This window comes from Calliphora vicina, chromosome 2, assembly GCF_958450345.1.
Source record: "Calliphora vicina chromosome 2, idCalVici1.1, whole genome shotgun sequence".
NCBI classification, from domain to species: domain Eukaryota; kingdom Metazoa; phylum Arthropoda; class Insecta; order Diptera; family Calliphoridae; genus Calliphora; species Calliphora vicina.
Window position 1 is genome coordinate 132418030 of NC_088781.1, and position 19849 is coordinate 132437878.

Here is a 19849-nt window from a genome sequence, read left to right on the forward strand (position 1 = left end):
GGCAAATAACATTACCTCTAAATACCAATATTCGATAAATAATTTAATAATTTAATTTAAAAATACAAAGTTTTTATATTAAAAACTAGTTGATCGCCCCGGCTTCGCCCGGTAGCATTTACTAATGTTAGTTCTTCAAGTTTATCCAATCCGCATACTCCTGTCTGTTCATATTTATTTGCAAATCTATCTAAATTTGTACTGCGTACTTTAGGGAGCTTTTTTTATTACATGTGACTGGAATCACAAAAAAAAAAATTTCCTAGTTTTAACCGGAATTGTTGAATTTTTTTTCCTTACAAACCATCTCCTGAAAATTTCCGTTCTCACGTGATGACATTAAATACATGGACCATTTCATTTTTATATATATAGATTGAGTTTATTGAAATCTACAGAATTTAAATTGTAATACAATACAATGTCATCTCTGTCAACTTATTTTTAATTTTTGTACAATAAATTTTGATTAATAATTTAATTCAGATTGGAATTACCGTTATTATTAACCGTTAGAGCTAATGTACCGTTACCGAAATAATCCAAAATACCTTTAAGGCTAAATCTCGAAATAATCCAACCTTGAAAAATACAATAAAATCACTTTTAATTATTACATTATTTAAATTATAAATACACATAGATCGGAAAATCTCCTGTCAAAACATAAGTGGAGAGAATGTATTTGTAAAAAAAATATGTAAAAAGAAAAACAACACTCGTATGTGTTATTATTTTGAGTATTTTTTTGTTTGATTTTTAGTCTTCTAATTTCCCCTCTATGTATATTTCTCTATAGTTTCAATAATTAAAATTTGATATTTTAATATGAACTAAACTGAATATTATTGAAATAATTTATATTTTTATACGTTAAACAAAAAGAAGAACAATATTCAGTTTTGTAATAAATTTCTTTGGAGATTTACTGACATTTCTTAATATAATAAAGGCGTAGCTAATTTTGTTTTTTTTTTCAAAAGTATCAATGTAAAAAGTGTAAATTAAATAACTTCATTGAAATAATAAAAAAACATTTTAAATGGGAAATAAAATGTGATGTTTCTTCTTATTAAAAATAGCATTAAAACTTTTTTGTGTCTAAAATTTAATGGATTTTATTAAGTTTTTTCCTTCTACTGTAAAGTGACAAAAAAATCGAGTTACGCCTTTTTTATATTAAGCCATCGATATATAAAAATTAAATGGTCCATATATGCAATGTCATCACGTGAGAACGGCTGGAGCGATTTGGCTGATTTTTTTTTATTCGATTCGAAATTTTCAGGAGATGGTTTGTAAAGAAAAAAAATTAAAAAATTCCGGATAAAACTCCGAAATTCTTTTTTTTTTTTTGTGAGTCCAGTCAACAGTAATAAAAAAGCTCCCTAAAGTATGCAGTACAAATTTAGATATTTTATTTGCAAATAAATATTAACAGACAGGAGTATGCGGGTTGGAGAAACTTGAAGAACTAACATTAGTAAATGCTACCGGGCGATCAACTTATATAAAATGAATAGAATGGTTAGAATTTTGTTAAGGAAATCATTTTAAAATATTGCTTTTTTTTGAAAAAAATATTCTGAAAGAACTAATAACGGTCATTAGGTAATAATAGGTTTATTATTAACATTATGAAAGGAATATATAAGTATTTCAATTATAATACGACAAGGTTATTTAATTCGTAAATAATTTAAAAGATTTATTATAAAGTAATTACAAAATATTAACAAGACACGAATATAAATTATGCTGAGTAGATGAATTTGTGTTACAAATATTAATTTTTTTATTATAATAATAAAAAATTCATATTTTCAAATTCAATTAACGAAAAAAAATTAAAATCAAAAAACAGAAAACAGAAAAAACCTACAAAATGGGTAGAAAAAAAAGCAAAGAAGAAAAACTAAAAATTGATGATATAATCAAAAAAATGTTCTACATTGCAGTTTTTATTGTTAGGTAGAGAGAAATACATTGAAAATTTTTTGTAAATGGAAAGAAAATAATCTATAATTTTTAGTATGTATCCAGCAAGAGCTGAGTAAATATTTACAAAGAGCATCATCGTCATCAACAACATCATTATCATCGTCAGCATGAATGTGTACTTGGGCGGTGAGGGACGACGATTATGGTGACGACGAAACCAAAAAAAAAAAAAACAAGCACGACGATGGAGACGACTACTACAGAACAACTACAACTGCTGGCTGGCATTACTTCCACTTGTAAAGTGACTGACCTACCTATCCATCCATCCAACGGCGAAGTGAAATGAATGGGAACATAATGTACAAAAGACACATTGAAATACAGAGAAAAACACAAACCGAAAATGAAAAAAAAAAAATAACTCAAAAGTGCTGAAGTATGTAGTTTGTTGGTTAAATGTTTAAACGAGAAATCTACCCAACTATAAACCAACTGAAATTCATGAAAACAAAGTAATCAATTTTGATTATATTTCATTTTATTTTCGAAAGGAACAAGAATTTTGCAATAATTTATAATTTTTGTTGGTTTGTTTTTTTTAGATTTTTTATTATTATGATGATGATTATACAATATTTCCAATTCAGGGAGCTGGGAAGCAATATAAATGGAGCGTTAAGGAAGAAGAGAGAAAGAGAGTGACAGAGACAGAGACAGGGAGAGGTAGATTAAATGAGGAAGATGGATTTGGAACTGGGTGGGATTTCATTTAAAGCAAGGGATATACTACTACTATACTGCAGCAAAACTAAACTAACTTTAATATAAACTATAGTATACTAAAAAATATAAATGCATTAAAGAACAACTTTCATAAAAGTGGGAAAAATACATAAAAGTTTTTAATGCCAAGAAAAGTTTTTGTTACTACTCTAGTACTACAACGACGAGCAGTACGAATACAATATTTGCCAAGAGCCAAAAAATTAAAGACGAACACAAAATAATTTTATAATAAAAGTGGGAAAAAAAACACGTAGAAACAGCAGTGACTGGCTTGGTATGGCATGGCATGGCTTGCTGGTTGGTTTGTGGCAAACAGCATTTGGAAATCATCCATCTTCATATTATATACCTCTACCTCTATACCCACAAGATGTATAATAACATTATATACCCAACAATTTCAATATATACATACAATACATTCCAACTCTTACTATATAATTTTGTATATGATGAGGGCACACGATTGTAGTTGTATACACACCCAAAATTATTGACTGACTCGTTTTTGTAAATTGTATCCCTATAAAATGTAATACTATCCATTTAAAACATTTGCACATACTATAACTTAAACATGGCTAAAGAATATTTCTTTCATTCTTTACATTTCTTTATGTACATAGCCATTAATATATTTCCCCAATGAATAAATATGGTCTAGAAGTTTTATTTTTCAAAAAATTTATCTACACATTTTCCTTAAACTATAAAATGAACAAAATAAAAAAATATGTATATTCATCATTTTGCTTATTCCCTAGAATTATTATAGAGAATGTTCTTTATTTAATTTGCTAAATCCAAGTCCAAAGTCCATTTTATTTGAAATTTTTTAAATCTTTAATGTAACTCTCAGACAATAACTCGATTTTTAGAATTTTTAATTTTTCTTAAAATAAATTCAATTATTATTTATTTACTTATTTATTTATTATAAAAATAAATATTTAATGAATACAAAATTTCTGTTTTTTGGTTAAGGTTGTTTGGGGTCACAATGCGAGTTTCTGTTTTGTTGGTTATTTTTAATGTTTTTTTTTCCAGTTTATATAAAATGAGTTTCCAGCTGTAAATGTTGTTAATGGCTTTTTGGCATTTGACACCTTTTTATTTTGGTAAGGAGTGGGGGGGGGGTGGTAGTTGTATAGAAAATATCGAATGTATTATGTTTTATTTTGAAGAAAAAAAAGGGTAGTATTTTTGCACTTAAGCTTTAAATGGTTACAGTATCCACCATTTTGTTGAATCATATAAATTATAAAAGATTTATTGGATTTGTCAAAGGAATGACAGAAGAAAAAAAAATCAATATCAAAATTTAGTCTCTACTAAGATATTTAAATTTTTGCTACAAATTTTACAAAATTAATAAAAAATTTCATTAATTTCTAATTTTACATGGAAATATGGATATAATGAAAAATTATTTATATTCTAAACAAGAGCAGAAAACTATGTGTGCTGTCAAAAACCGAGTTGGCAAAAATATATACTGCGTGTAATAGACGTTATAGTTTAAGGGCCTTGGTGTCATTTTTGCAAAAAAGTGATAACCAGGCAAACCGGAAATATGCTCTAAAAAAAGTTTTAAGCGCTTTAAATATGCAGTAAAAACTTTAAAATATGCTCTTAACATTTAAAAAAAATGCTCTTAAAAAACAAACTTTTACATAATTTTTAACCAAAAAATATAATTTTATTTAAAAAAATCTATACAATTCATTTCTAAAAAGGTAAAGTAACATAAAATAAACAAAAATAACAAGAACTAAAAACAATAGGAACTTAAGTTATGAAAAGGCCTCGAGAGGTATATGTTGATGATATTTTATATAAATACTAGTTGCTACCCCGACTTCGCCCGGTAGCATTTACTAATGTTAGTTCTTAAGTTTCTCCAACCCATATACACCTGCCACATCTTATTTATTTGTAAATTAAATATCTAAATTTGTACTGCATAGGGAGCTTTTTAATTACAGTTGTCTGGACTCAAAAAAAATTTCCGAGTTTTACCAGAAATTTTTTAATTTTATTTTCTTTACAAACCATCTCCTGAAAATTTCGAATCGAATAAAAAAAAATCAGCCAAATCGCTCCAGCCGTTCTCACGTGATGCCATTACATACATGGACCATTGCATTTTTATATATATACTAGTTGATGCCCCGACTTCGCCCGGTAGCATTTACTAATGTTAGTTCTTCAAGTTTCTCCAACCCACGTACGCCTGTTCTTATTTATTTGCAAATAATATATCTAAATTTGTACTGCATACTTTAGGGAGCTTTTTTATTACAGTTGACTGGACTACAAAAAAAATAATTTCGAATCGAATAAAAAAAAAATCAGCCAAATCGCTCCAGACGTTCTCACGTGATGCCATTACATACATGGACCATTTCATTTTTATATAAATAGATAAGAAGAAGAAGATAAAGTCATTTCTTCAATTAAGGTTATTATTGCAATAAATTACAAAATGTTGACTTACATTTTCAAATAAAAATCGTTGTCTATTGGATCTGAAAACATTTTTATACATAGAAAATGTTCTTTCGACATCAATTGATGTTATAAGAGTAAATTTAAAGGATAATATTTCTTTAACACTTAGAACGGTTAAGTTTGAATTAGAACTAAAATTTGATATTTAGATGGCGCTATTATTAAAATAGTGCTTATTTTATATAAAAAACATATATTTTTCAATTTTGAATTTTAAACCTGTAACACAACAGCGAAAAATAAGTAAGACAAAATTTGTTTTTCATAAAGTCAAAATATGCAATTAAACATGCTCTTAAAACAAATATATGCAAAAATATGCATTTAAGGGTAAAATATGCACTACCAAATCGATGCCAAAATTCTTAAATAGTTCTGAAACGTGTAAATATCTTATCCATGTGCCCATTAGACTCACCAGAAAAAACATGCATTTGCATATATTGGTTTCCCTGGTGATAACATTCTCAGGCTCATATCTTGCAAACAGTTCGGAATTTTGATTTACTCTCTGAGGCAAAGTTGTATCCCTTGTCATAAAAGAAAATTGTGAACATATAAAATCATAAAAACTTCAAAAAAAACTTTAAAAAATTAGAAATAAATTTAGAGATAAATTTTTTTAAATCTGCCTAAAAGTATGCTTTAGTTTATAATACACGTATCCCTCGATTTACACAATACTTTTTTTACACGATTCTTTTGGTTTTCGTATATATTGAGGGATGTGGAAATTACCTCAATTAACATTTCGATTTACACAATTTTTCATTTAGATTTACACAATTTTTTCAGGAATGCATCTATCGTGTAAATCGAGGGAGAGGTGTAATTTAATAGTTTATGGCCCAAAATACTTAATTCCATTAGTTTTTTCTTACTAACTTATATTGACCTACCTAAACGTTGTTAAGAATCATTCCTATGAAGTTCATATGTTCTAGAAAGTTGTTTATTGAGATCTTAGGTACTTTTTGTAATTGATTGTTTATTAGAATTTTGAACGGGTTGCTTGCTAGCTATGGACCTGACAGGGGAAAAAAGTTAAAAAAAAATGTAATTTTTTAAAGTTTTTTGTTTCAAAAAGTTTTTTAGTTATAATTCCCAGATATTTTAAATACTCAAACCTCAAACAGAATTTTACGTTTGGAATATGGCCGAAATGTATGCCAAATTAATTCAAATTTGTCATCGATACAAATTCATGAGGAATCTTGCAATCAAATACATGATGAATCTTGCTACATGTGTCATGTAGCAAAGTAACATAATTCCATATTTCATAGAGACACATTTGTAAATAAAACTACTTGGTACTTTTGGAATCTACAATTCAATATTTTCTACATATAATTATCAATATAAGGATGTGAACTACAACTGAACTAGAACTGTTCAGTTCTAGTTCAGTTTCAATGCTGGAAAGCTGAATTATCAAATCAAAAATAGGGGACGATAATATCAGAGGTACACCGCAAAGTGGAGTTCTTTCTACACTTTTGTGGCTACTGACGGTAAACTCTATTCTCAAAATCTGTATGTCTAAAGGTAGGATGATATGACGTGGAGATTTTGATTAAAGGAAAGTTTCTTTCCACTATCAGTGACATCATGCAGGAAGCATTTGGTGATCTCTTTGGGTGTAAACCAATCGAAACTGAATTGGTGCTTTTTACCAGGAAATATAGTGTGAAGATTTTCATTTAGCCGAGCTGGGGGGTTACTCTCTATTGCGATGCGAAAGCAATTTCGATGCGAAAGGTAAATGCGTTAAGAATACTATTTTGTACTTTGTATCGTCTACGCAAACGATTTCGCAAAAAGAAGCAATACTGGCACCACAAAATAAACAATAGCGAAGAATGACAAAATGAAATGTCAAAACTTGTAAATAAAAACATTTTTAAACTAATGTTTTGTGCGATGCGAAAACGCAATAAAGGGTACCAATTGTACCATTTTTCTTTCGCATCGCAATAGAGAGTAACCCCCCTGATTTTATCAGGGGGAGCCAAGTATGTAGGGACCTGTAGGGAAAATAAATACTCAGGAGATATTAAAGAATGGCCTTAATGCCTATTATACATGCAGTAAATCCAGTTGCAAAAATTGGGGTTTGCGAACAAGTATAGAAAATTGGATCTATACATCTGTTGTTGTGGATGTACAATGTAGAGTTGGGTTGTTCATGAACAAACAAGTTCAATTGAAAAATACAGTCAAATGAACAGCGTGAAGTTGTTCAATCATCTTGTTATTAATTGTTCTTTTTATACACTTTATTCCTTTTGGTCGTTTGGCAATACTGTGGATGTTTGAAACTTATCTTTTGAAAAATCTTTTAAATGGGATTTATGTTGTTTGAATTTTATATAATTACCTTCTTCTTTCCTTCATTATTAAAATCATTTAATAATAGGTCAATTTTCGTTTTGTTCACAGCAAAGACATTAACCGAGCAATTGCTCATTTACTTAGTTCAGTCAAACACCACAGAATAGAAATGAACAACTGAACAAAAAGAACAAACTTGTTCATTTATTTGTTCTGAACAAAAATTACCAATCAGTAAAAAGAACGATTATGCCCAACTCTAGTACAGTGTGGTGGGAGGAAATGAGGAAGCGTAGTTATTTAATGATACTCAATAAAGCTCAAAGGTGTGCATGTCTAGATATAGCAGGTGTCAATGGCAGCCTTGGATATAATCATAAATCTACTACCTATTGAGACATTTTTTGAGAGTGTGGTTGCAAGGAACTTACTTGGGATATTTGAGTCCTCGTTAGTGAAACCATTGCGGGTAGGTCACACTAGGATATTGTATCAGGTATCTGTGATCATGTGGTAGCGATGAATGGATTGGTGCAGGAGCTTGGGTTTATATGGCCACAACGATATTAAACAGTCATATAGACTCTCTGACTCTTGAAAATATAAAGAATTAGGTTTCTGAGGAAATATGTAAAATATAACAAAATGTATCAATAAAATATGGCCTAACAAATTGATGGATAGAAAATAATACAATATTGTATAGGATTGCTAGAGAAAAAGATTAATAAATCCGCCCCCTAATTATTAGATTGTGGTGGCAAAATACTCTAGTAAAAAGTAATGTGTTATCGGCATAGGTTAGGTTAGGTTTAGAAGGGTGTACACAAAGTGTACTTCCACCCAGAGACCTTGAGGTCCATTGTGATTCCCTTCGATAGAGATAGAAGAAGATAAAGATAATAGCATTAGAATAAGCAAAAAAGAAGTCCAAAATTCCGTCTGATAAAAAGAAGAAGAAAGAAAGGAAAGATTAGTCTTTTCACGGATTTGGACCTGCCGTAGAACGTCCCTTAAATAGCCACCCTATTCCCTTAATGAAACCTAGTATGTTGCTTAGTTTGCAGCCAGCAACATTACCAAGTTCATCCAGAAATCTATTTCCTAGCCATTTAAGTCTATGACCCTGTAGCATAGGGCAGTTGCACATAATGTGCTCTACTGTCTCTATCTCCTCTGCATCCCCACATACTCTACAGAAGTCCTGTGTGTCAGTGTCCCACTTTCCCTTAAAGGCTCCAATTGAGCAGTGACCGGTTATCACTCCTACTAGAATCCTGAGATTGTACCTATCCAATTCTAACAGTGTCCCAGTCGCGTTCGCATTCAGTCTTGGCCATAAGGCCCTGGACACTTTGCAATCTGTTCTACTGCACCAGGATCGATTCGTGCAGTCCCGGAATCTTTCGTAGATTACCCTGTAGTAGTGACAAATGGGTGGTCTAACAGCCCGTTCCCTAGTGTCATGGTCCAAATCGGAACCATGTCTAGCAAGTTCATCTGCTACCTCGTTACCCTGTATATCACAGTGCCCCGGCACCCAACACAATCTCACTGAGTAATGTGCCAATAGCTCCTCCAGAGCTCTCCTACAGTCCTCTACTAGGTTGGAGTGTATTAAATGACACTCCAAGGCCTTCAGTGCTGCCTGACTGTCTACATATATTGTCACTGAAGACCCCCTATTTATGTGTGTCCCTATCAACTCTGTGGCTTTCCAGATCGCGAAGATCTCTGCCTGGAAGACGCTACACTCGTTAGGGAGTCTATATGAGCGCTTAATGTCTTGGTCGACCAAATATACCCCGGCCCCCGTACCAGAATCCATTTTGGAACCGTCTGTGAAAACTGCGCACCCATCAAACAGTTGATCGGATCCAGCCCACTTATCCCTAGTGGGGAATTCTACTGGGGGTGAAGCACCAAAGCTGAAGGTTGCGACCTTATAGTCAGAGATTCCAGATGGAGTAATGCCCTGACTAACAAGACCTGCTTCATACAGTATCATAGTGTGTCCCATCCGCAAGGATTTCACTAAGGAAGACTCAGATAGTCTGAGTAAGTTCCTTGCTGCCACACTTTCAACATATATCTCAATGGGTAGTAGATTCAGGATTATATCCAACGCCGCCTGCGGGGTGCTGCCTAGGGCACCTGTGATACCCAGACATGCACATCTTTGAGCCTTGTTGAGTATAGCCCTGTAGCTACGTTTCCTCATTGCCTCCCACCACACTGTGCAGCCATAAGTAATAATAGGTCTAACAACAGAAGTGTAGATCCAATTAACCATACTCGGTCGCAAGCCCCAGTTTTTGCCAATTGAGTTCCTACATGTATAGTAGGCATTAAGGCCCCTTTTCAATCTTTCCTGCGTATTTATTTTCCATGACAGTTTATTGTCAAGGAAGGTTCCTAAATACTTGGCTCCCCCTGATAAACTCAGCTCGACGCCGTCTAGTTTCGGCAATTTGAAGTTCTCTACCTTATACTTCCTAGTAAACAACACCAATTCTGTCTTTGATGGGTTTACACCCAGCCCGTTAGTCTTTGCCCAGGATGAGAGATCGCTAAGCGACTCCTGCATGATGTCACTGATAGTTGAGAGAAATTTTCCCTTAATCAGGATCACCACGTCATCCGCATAGGCGACTATCTTCCTACCCTTAGATTCGAAGGTCCTGAGAATAGGATTAACCGCCAGTAACCACAGTAGAGGAGAAAGAACTCCACCTTGTGGTGTACCTCTGGTAACCCGTCTTCTGATCACATCGTCCCCTAGGGTTGAATTGATAATCCTGCTTTCCAGCATTAAGATTATCCAACTCACTAGAAAGTCGTCGACCCCAAGTTCTACTAACGAGTTCCTAATTGCCTCTGTCCTGATGTTGTTAAAGGCACCTTCTATATCAAGAAACGCAGCCAAAGTATATTCCCTATGCTTCAGACTGTGCTCTATACAACCGACCACTTCATGAAGCGCACTCTCAACGGATTTACCCTTGAGGTAGGCATGTTGAGCGTTGCTAATGAGATGGGTATCTATATTGCTCCTTAGATGTAGATCTATCAGTCGTTCTAATGTCTTCAAAAGAAAAGACGATAGGCTAATAGGTCTAAAATCCTTTGGTTTCGAGTGGCTGGCCTTACCGGCCTTTGGTATGAAAACAACCTTGACCTCTCTCCACCCACGCGGCAGGTACCTTCTACTGAGACAGGCCTTGAAGATATCCGCCAAGAGGAATAATGCCGTATCCGGGATATTACACAGCATCGCCGGAAATACTCCATCCGGACCCGGTGATTTATACGGGTCAAAAGATTTTACCGCCCAGGCTAGTTTTTCCCTAGTGACTATTCCCTCAATTTGTCTAGAGTCATGACTAGTTCCCTCAGGCATGTTAGCCCCCTGATCGTCAGCCCTAGTGCCTATACTTTCACAACCAGGAAAGTGTGTTTCCATAAGCAGGGAGAGTGTTTCCGAGCTAGATTCCGTCCATGAGTTATCAGCTCTTTGAATATACCCTATGACCTTTGGGTCTTTGGATAAAATTCTCCGAAATCTTGACATCTCATTGACGCTATCAACGGATTCACAAAAATTTCTCCATGAAGTCCGCTTCGCTCTTTTCAGATCTCCCTTGTATTTATTGAAGCACACCTTGTAGTTGTTCCAGTCTCCTTGTAATCCAGTGAGCTTTGCCCTATTAAAAGATTTCCTAACCGTCGACCTTTGAACTTGAAGTTCCTTAGTCCACCATTTTGGCTGTTTACGCCTGCCGGGAAATTTCATTGGGCATGATGACTCATAGCTCTCATTTAATAAACGCGTGAAATTGTTCACCGTTATTTCCAAATTGGGTGGTATCAGTTCACATAAATTAAACTGCTCAAACCCAGTACGTACCTTATCATAAAAGGTTCCCCAATTTGTCCGCCTAGGATCCCTAAATGGTACCCTTAAGGACGAGTTAAAATTCAAAGTGAAGGTGATCCTACTATGATCCGAAAAGGAACAGTCCGTGGATACCCTCCAATCTCTAACGAAATTATCATCTTGGTTCGTCAAGGTCATGTCTATAACCGCCTGCCTATCTTTGTTCCTAAACGTGGGCATATTGCCCTTGTTACAGATAACTAGATTATTGACAGTTATGAAATCATAGACGCACTCACCTCTTTTATTGATATCAGCACTGCCCCATTGGCTGTGATGAGCATTTGCATCACATCCCATAAATCGGCATAAATTTTGTTACAATATATTCCACTCACTTTAAGTCAGTTCTTTTAACTTCAAAAGAAAATGTTAATAAAGTCTTCTATTGATCACGAATCCTTTTGAGCTTGAAGTTTTATCAATTACTACTTCCATTTGTACAGACTGGTGCCAACAGATGTTACAGTTGCCATTACACATGTGTCATGTATCAAAGTATCATTGCGGAATCAATTTGGATTAGTTTTAAAAATGTTAAGTGAATTTGCTAAGATTCCTTTCAATATAGTCTCTAGTATTCATTTAAATCATCATTACTTTGTTATTCACAATTGTAAAATGTACTATATTTCCTTTTAAACTCTGTTTTCTTTTTCAGCTGAACCCGTGGATGATGTTAGTTATCACAAAAGTGCGCCACAAATTGAAAATAATTCTTTTCACATGGAAGAAAAACGTAAACAATATGAGCTGCAGCAGCAGCATCAACAACAGCAACGTGCTCAGCAACAACAATTACATGAGCAACAACTACATCAACACCAGCAGCAACAACAACAAATAATAAAACAAGAACCTCATGATTATCCTCAACATCATAGTGAACATACTCATAATGAAGATATTTCCCAACAAATCCAACATTGTACAAATTCCGAGAATTCTACTACGATACTACCAGCAGAGCAAAACCAGCAACAACAACAACAACATCAGCTGCAGCAACAACAACAACCTCAAGCAGAACAACAACAGCAAATATCCTTGACTAATATAAAAACAGAAGCAAAGGTAAAATCAAACAACAAATAAAAAACAAGAAATAAAACCAAAACAAAACAATATGAATACAAAAGAAGAAATAACAACAACAGTAACAGCAACAACAACAAAAATAAACAATAACATAACCTACAATACTACTCCATATATATGTACATACATATGTACATGCATATGTACAAGCATATTTATGTACATAAACGTTTACATATTTACACAAACACACATTTACTACGGTACTACACAAATATTTTCATTCATTTTTTCTCGTTTTTTTGTTTTGCTACAAATTTATTGTTTGTTTTTATACCCTTCAGCTTCGTGAGAAGGGTATATATAAGTTTGTCATTCCGTTTGTAATTTCTACATTTTTCATTTCCGACCCTATAAAGTATATATATTCTGGATCCTTATAGATAGCGGAGTCGATTAAGCCATGTCCGTCTGTCTGTCTGTCTGTCTGTCTGTCTGTCTGTCTGTCTGTCCGTCTGTCTGTCTGTCTGTTGAAATCAGTTTTCTGAAGACCCCAGATATCTTCGGGATCCAAATCTTCAATAATTCGGTCAGACATGCTTTCGAGAATTTTGCTATTTAAAATCAGCAAAATCGGTCCACAAATGGCTGAGATATGAGGAAAAAACCAAGACAACCTCTATTTTTGACCTATTTTTTACCTATATCTGGATTACTAAGACATTAATATAGACAATATGGATATCTAATGATAGATATTTCAAAGACATTTGCAACGACGTATATAAGACCATAGTAAGTTGGACCTACAATGGGTCAAAATCGGGAAAAAAAAATTTTGAACCCGAATTTTTTTTAAAAAAAAAAAAAAATTAAAAAACAAAAAAAAAATTTTTAAAATTTAAAAAAAAAAATTTTTTAAATTTAAAAAAAAAAAATTTTAAAATTTAAAAAAAAAAAATTTAAATTTAAAAAAAAAAAATTTTAAAATTTAAAAAAAAAAAATTTTAAATTTAAAAAAAAAAAAATAATTAAATTTAAAATAACAATCGAAAAATTTTTTTTTTCAAAAAATTCAAAAAACAACTGGAAAAAAAATTAAATTTTGTTTACCTAAAAATATTTAAAATTTTGAAGTATAATTTGGTGAAGGGTATATAAGATTCGGCACAGCCGAATATAGCACTCTTACTTGTTCTTGCTGTTGTTGTTGCGGCTGTTATTTTCACTTATTCTGTATGAATTTTTTTTTCTACTACTTTTTTTCATTTCTTTTTTTTTATTTTACAAGCCCCTTAACTTTCCTCGTCGCAAATTACAAACAGAACGTTCCTCAACTCTGCCCATATGCCAACGATGTAAACAAGTTTTTTTGAAACGTCAAAACTACACACAACATGTTGCTCAATCCAGTTGCAATATTGTTGAATACGACTTTAAATGTTCCGTATGCCCCATGTCCTTTATGTCTAATGAGGAACTGCAGACGCACGAACAATTACATCGTTCCCATAGATATTTTTGTCAAAAATATTGTGGGAAATTCTATGAAACCATCGATGAGTGCGAACAACATGAATACGGCCAGCATGAATATGAAATGTATAAATGTAATGTAAGTATGGCAGGATATTTTATAGAATTTATAGAAAAGGATTGTTTACATTAGCATTTTAAAGGGAGCTACAGTTTTAAGTTTTATACCCCTAACTTTTGATTCACAGAAGATGAGTTTTTTCGTTGCTTTAATAGTATGCCAAAATTAGGGATGTGTTTCTCATTATCCGGAAAAAAATACACTTCTTCTACTAGCTAATGCCAGAATTATAATCATCCCTGAACTATGGTCCTGTTCTATTAGAATTTACTGCATTCAGATCGGAGGAAACGTATTTAGAGCTCTATAATGTCTATATTCGATCAGTACTTTCAACCACAAGAGAGCAGATTGACGCTGCTTCAGTAGATTTCAATGATCTTCTAGCTTGTTTCGGGATTATCTTTCGCACTTCCCAACGAAAGTAGCAAGACTCGCAGACGAACTTGGTGACATCTGAAGAATCGGGAAGCATCGTTGAATTAAATATGGATATCTGCAGGTTGATAAATGATGACAAGAGGAAAATTTCTAGATCAGAACTGCAACTTGAGTTCAGGAGTTCTGATCTAAAATCCGGTCTCTCTCCAACTCGACGAAGTAAGTCGAAAGGTTAGCGATTAAAAGTGCATATACCACCATATCCAGTACTCGCGTGCTTTCAGTCGACCTTTATCTTGAGCAGCCTAGAGAGACATGGCGAAGTATTGTTCATTCAATACGTTATCATCCAGTCACGGACACATCACAATTTTATACCACAACTGAAGGTGCAGAAGCCATCAACGCAGCCAAGCCTTCTGCTTCTCCATGCTGATGTGGAAACAACTTCGCGTTTTTAAGCAGTCCGTGAGGAACTGGGTCAAGTAATCTTGTTACTGAGACCCGAGCAAATGGCAAATGATGGACAATAGTACATATCTATTTCAATCCTATCAACTGTAGCAAAGAAACTCGAAACTCTTTTCCTTTCCAAGCTTACCTATCAACTACCAGCTGCTCACCGCTTGATTGAGAGAATCACCTTGCAATTGGGCTATAGAAGACTTTCGCTACTTCAATTGACGCTGCTCTAGGACATCCTGAAGTCCACAATGCCAGAAAACACGAACGCCATCTTGTTGATTCCATGGATTTCACAATGCAAACCAATCTAGGGAACTAGAACTGAATTGGGAACTAGAACTGAACTAGAACTGAACTAGAACTGAACTAGAACTGAACTAGAACTGAACTAGAACTGAACTAGAACTGAACTAGAACTGAACTAGAACTGAACTAGAACTGAACTAGAACTGAACTAGAACTGAACTAGAACTGAACTAGAACTGAACCAGAACTGAACTAGAACTGAACTAGAACTGAACTAGAACTGAACTAGAACTGAACTAGAACTGAACTAGAACTGAACTAGAACTGAACTAGAACTGAACTAGAACTGAACTAGAACTGAACTAGAACTGAACTAGAACTGAACTAGAACTGAACTAGAACTGAACTAGAACTGAACTAGAACTGAACTAGAACTGAACTAGAACTGAACTAGAACTGAACTAGAACTGAACTAGAACTGAACTAGAACTGAACTAGAACTGAACTAGAACTGAACTAGAACTGAACTAGAACTGAACTAGAACTGAACTAGAACTGAACTAGAACTGAACTAGAACTGAACTAGAACTGAACTAGAACTGAACTAGAACTGAACTAGAACTGAACTAGAACTGAACTAGAACTGAACTAGAACTGAACTAGAACTGAACTAGAACTGAACTAGAACTGAACTAGAACTGAACTAGAACTGAACTAGAACTGAACTAGAACTGAACTAGAACTGAACTAGAACTGAACTAGAACTGAACTAGAACTGAACTAGAACTGAACTAGAACTGAACTAGAACTGAACTAGAACTGAACTAGAACTGAACTAGAACTGAACTAGAACTGAACTAGAACTGAACTAGAACTGAACTAGAACTGAACTAGAACTGAACTAGAACTGAACTAGAACTGAACTAGAACTGAACTAGAACTGAACTAGAACTGAACTAGAACTGAACTAGAACTGAACTAGAACTGAACTAGAACTGAACTAGAACTGAACTAGAACTGAACTAGAACTAGAACTGAACTAGAACAGAACTAGAACTGAACTAGAACTGAACTAGAACTGAACTAGAACTGAACTAGAACTGAACTAGAACTGAACTAGAACTGAACTAGAACTGAACTAGAACTGAACTAGAACTGAACTAGAACTGAACTAGAACTGAACTAGAACTGAACTAGAACTGAACTAGAACTAGAACTGAACTAGAACTAGAACTGAACTAGAACTGAACTAGAACTGAACTAGAACTGAACTAGAACTGAACTAGAACTGAACTAGAACTAGAACTGAACTAGAACTGAACTAGAACTGAACTAGAACTGAACTAGAACTGAACTAGAACTGAACTAGAACTGAACTAGAACTGAACTAGAACTGAACTAGAACTGAACTAGAACTGAACTAGAACTGAACTAGAACTGAACTAGAACTGAAGTAGAACTGAACTAGAACTGAACTAGAACTGAACTAGAACTGAACTAGAACTGAACTAGAACTGAACTAGAACTGAACTAGAACTGAACTAGAACTGAACTAGAACTGAACTAGAACTGAACTAGAACTGAACTAGAACTGAACTAGAACTGAACTAGAACTGAACTAGAACTGAACTAGAACTGAACTAGAACTGAACTAGAACTGAACTAGAACTGAACTAGAACTGAACTAGAACTGAACTAGAACTGAACTAGAACTGAACTAGAACTGAACTAGAACTGAACTAGAACTGAACTAGAACTGAACTAGAACTGAACTAGAACTGAACTAGAACTGAACTAGAACTGAACTAGAACTGAACTAGAACTAGAACTGAACTAGAACTGAACTAGAACTGAACTAGAACTGAACTAGAACTGAACTAGAACAGAACTAGAACTGAACTAGAACTGAACTAGAACTGAACTAGAACTGAACTAGAACTGAACTAGAACTGAACTAGAACTGAACTAGAACTGAACTAGAACTGAACTAGAACTGAACTGAACTAGAACTGAACTAGAACTAGAACTGAACTAGAACTGAACTAGAACTGAACTAGAACTGAACTAGAACTGAACTAGAACTGAACTAGAACTGAACTAGAACTGAACTAGAACTGAACTAGAACTGAACTAGAACTGAACTGAACTAGAACTGAACTAGAACTAGAACTGAACTAGAACTGAACTGAACTAGAACTGAACTAGAACTGAACTAGAACTGAACTAGAACTGAACTAGAACTGAACTAGAACTGAACTAGAACTGAACTAGAACTGAACTAGAACTGAACTAGAACTGAACTAGAACTGAACTAGAACTGAACTAGAACTGAACTAGAACTGAACTAGAACTGAACTAGAACTGAACTAGAACTGAACTAGAACTGAACTAGAACTGAACTAGAACTGAACTAGAACTGAACTAGAACTGAACTAGAACTGAACTAGAACTGAACTAGAACTGAACTAGAACTGAACTAGAACTGAACTAGAACTGAACTAGAACTGAACTAGAACTGAACTAGAACTGAACTAGAACTGAACTAGAACTGAACTAGAACTGAACTAGAACTGAACTAGAACTGAACTAGAACTGAACTAGAACTGAACTAGAACTGAACTAGAACTGAACTAGAACTGAACTAGAACTGAACTAGAACTGAACTAGAACTGAACTAGAACTGAACTAGAACTGAACTAGAACTGAACTAGAACTGAACTAGAACTGAACTAGAACTGAACTAGAACTGAACTAGAACTGAACTAGAACTGAACTAGAACTGAACTAGAACTGAACTAGAACTGAACTAGAACTGAACTAGAACAGAACTAGAACAGAACTAGAACAGAACTAGAACAGAACTAGAACAGAACTAGAACAGAACTAGAACAGAACTAGAACAGAACTAGAACAGAACTAGAACAGAACTAGAACAGAACTAGAACAGAACTAGAACAGAACTAGAACAGAACTAGAACAGAACTAGAACAGAACTAGAACTGAACTAGAACTGAACTAGAACTGAACTAGAACTGAACTAGAACTGAACTAGAACTGAACTAGAACTGAACTAGAACTGAACTAGAACTGAACTAGAACTGAACTAGAACTGAACTAGAACTGAACTAGAACAGAACTAGAACAGAACTAGAACAGAACTAGAACAGAACTAGAACAGAACTAGAACAGAACTAGAACAGAACTAGAACAGAACTAGAACAGAACTAGAACAGAACTAGAACAGAACTAGAACAGAACTAGAACAGAACTAGAACAGAACTAGAACAGAACTAGAACAGAACTAGAACAGAACTAGAACAGAACTAGAACAGAACTAGAACAGAACTAGAACAGAACTAGAACAGAACTAGAACAGAACTAGAACAGAACTAGAACAGAACTAGAACAGAACTAGAACAGAACTAGAACAGAACTAGAACTGAACTAGAACTGAACTAGAACTGAACTAGAACTGAACTAGAACTGAACTAGAACTGAACTAGAACTGAACTAGAACTGAACTAGAACTGAACTAGAACTGAACTAGAACTGAACTAGAACAGAACTAGAACAGAACTAGAACAGAACTAGAACAGAACTAGAACAGAACTAGAACAGAACTAGAACAGAACTAGAACAGAACTAGAACAGAACTAGAACAGAACTAGAACAGAACTAGAACAGAACTAGAACAGAACTAGAACAGAACTAGAACAGAACTAGAACAGAACTAGAACAGAACTAGAACAGAACTAGAACAGAACTAGAACAGAACTAGAACAGAACTAGAACAGAACTAGAACAGAACTAGAACAGAACTAGAACAGAACTAGAACAGAACTAGAACTGAATTAGAACTGAACTAGAACTGAACTAGAACAGAACTAGAACAGAACTAGAACAGAACTAGAACAGAACTAGAACAGAACTAGAACAGAACTAGAACAGAACTAGAACTGAACTAGAACTGAACTAGAACTGAACTAGAACTGAACTAGAACTGAACTAGAACTGAACTAGAACTGAACTAGAACTGAACTAGAACTGAACTAGAACTGAACTAGAACTGAACTAGAACTGAACTAGAACTGAACCAGAACTGAACTTGAATTGAACTATAACTAGAAATGTACCTGAACTGATCTGGAATTCAAAAAGTAACTTTAGAAATTCATTTAATTTGTCTAATGTAAACACTCCATATATAAAAACACATCTATCTTTAACTAACAAAATTATGTTTCTCTAATTTCCAGATTTGCTGTATAAGTGTAACCGAACGTGAGCAATTATATACACACTTAAATGAACATAAATACCAGCCACGCTACGACTGTTGTATATGTCGTTTATGTTTTCAAACTTCTTTGGAACTACATGATCATTATATGGCCAATGAAGATTTCTGTGGAAAATATTATGATAAAGAAGGTAGGAAATCATGCTGAAACTATATTTAAAACTGGACTGAAATGATTTTCCATTTTATAGCCTTTAATAAACAAATTACCTCGTCGTCATCACCTTATCTGGGAAAACCGGAAAGTTCGAATCTGGAAATTGCACATACATTTTCCTTAAAAGGTACTGATAATTAAGAAAACTAAAGA

At 33.9% G+C, this 19849-nt stretch overlaps 1 protein-coding gene across 1 annotated transcript in view; it reads left to right on the forward strand.

Annotated features, from left to right (window-relative positions):
• LOC135952037 (uncharacterized) overlaps positions 1–19849 on the forward strand; it is a 39639-nt gene that overhangs the window by 6624 nt on the left and 13166 nt on the right. Inside the window, exons 2-5 of the mRNA XM_065501815.1 lie at positions 12174–12586; positions 13842–14165; positions 19496–19670; positions 19731–19823. Coding sequence (XP_065357887.1) covers positions 12174–12586; positions 13842–14165; positions 19496–19670; positions 19731–19823 — 1005 coding nt within the window. The remainder of the gene's footprint in view (positions 1–12173; positions 12587–13841; positions 14166–19495; positions 19671–19730; positions 19824–19849) is intronic.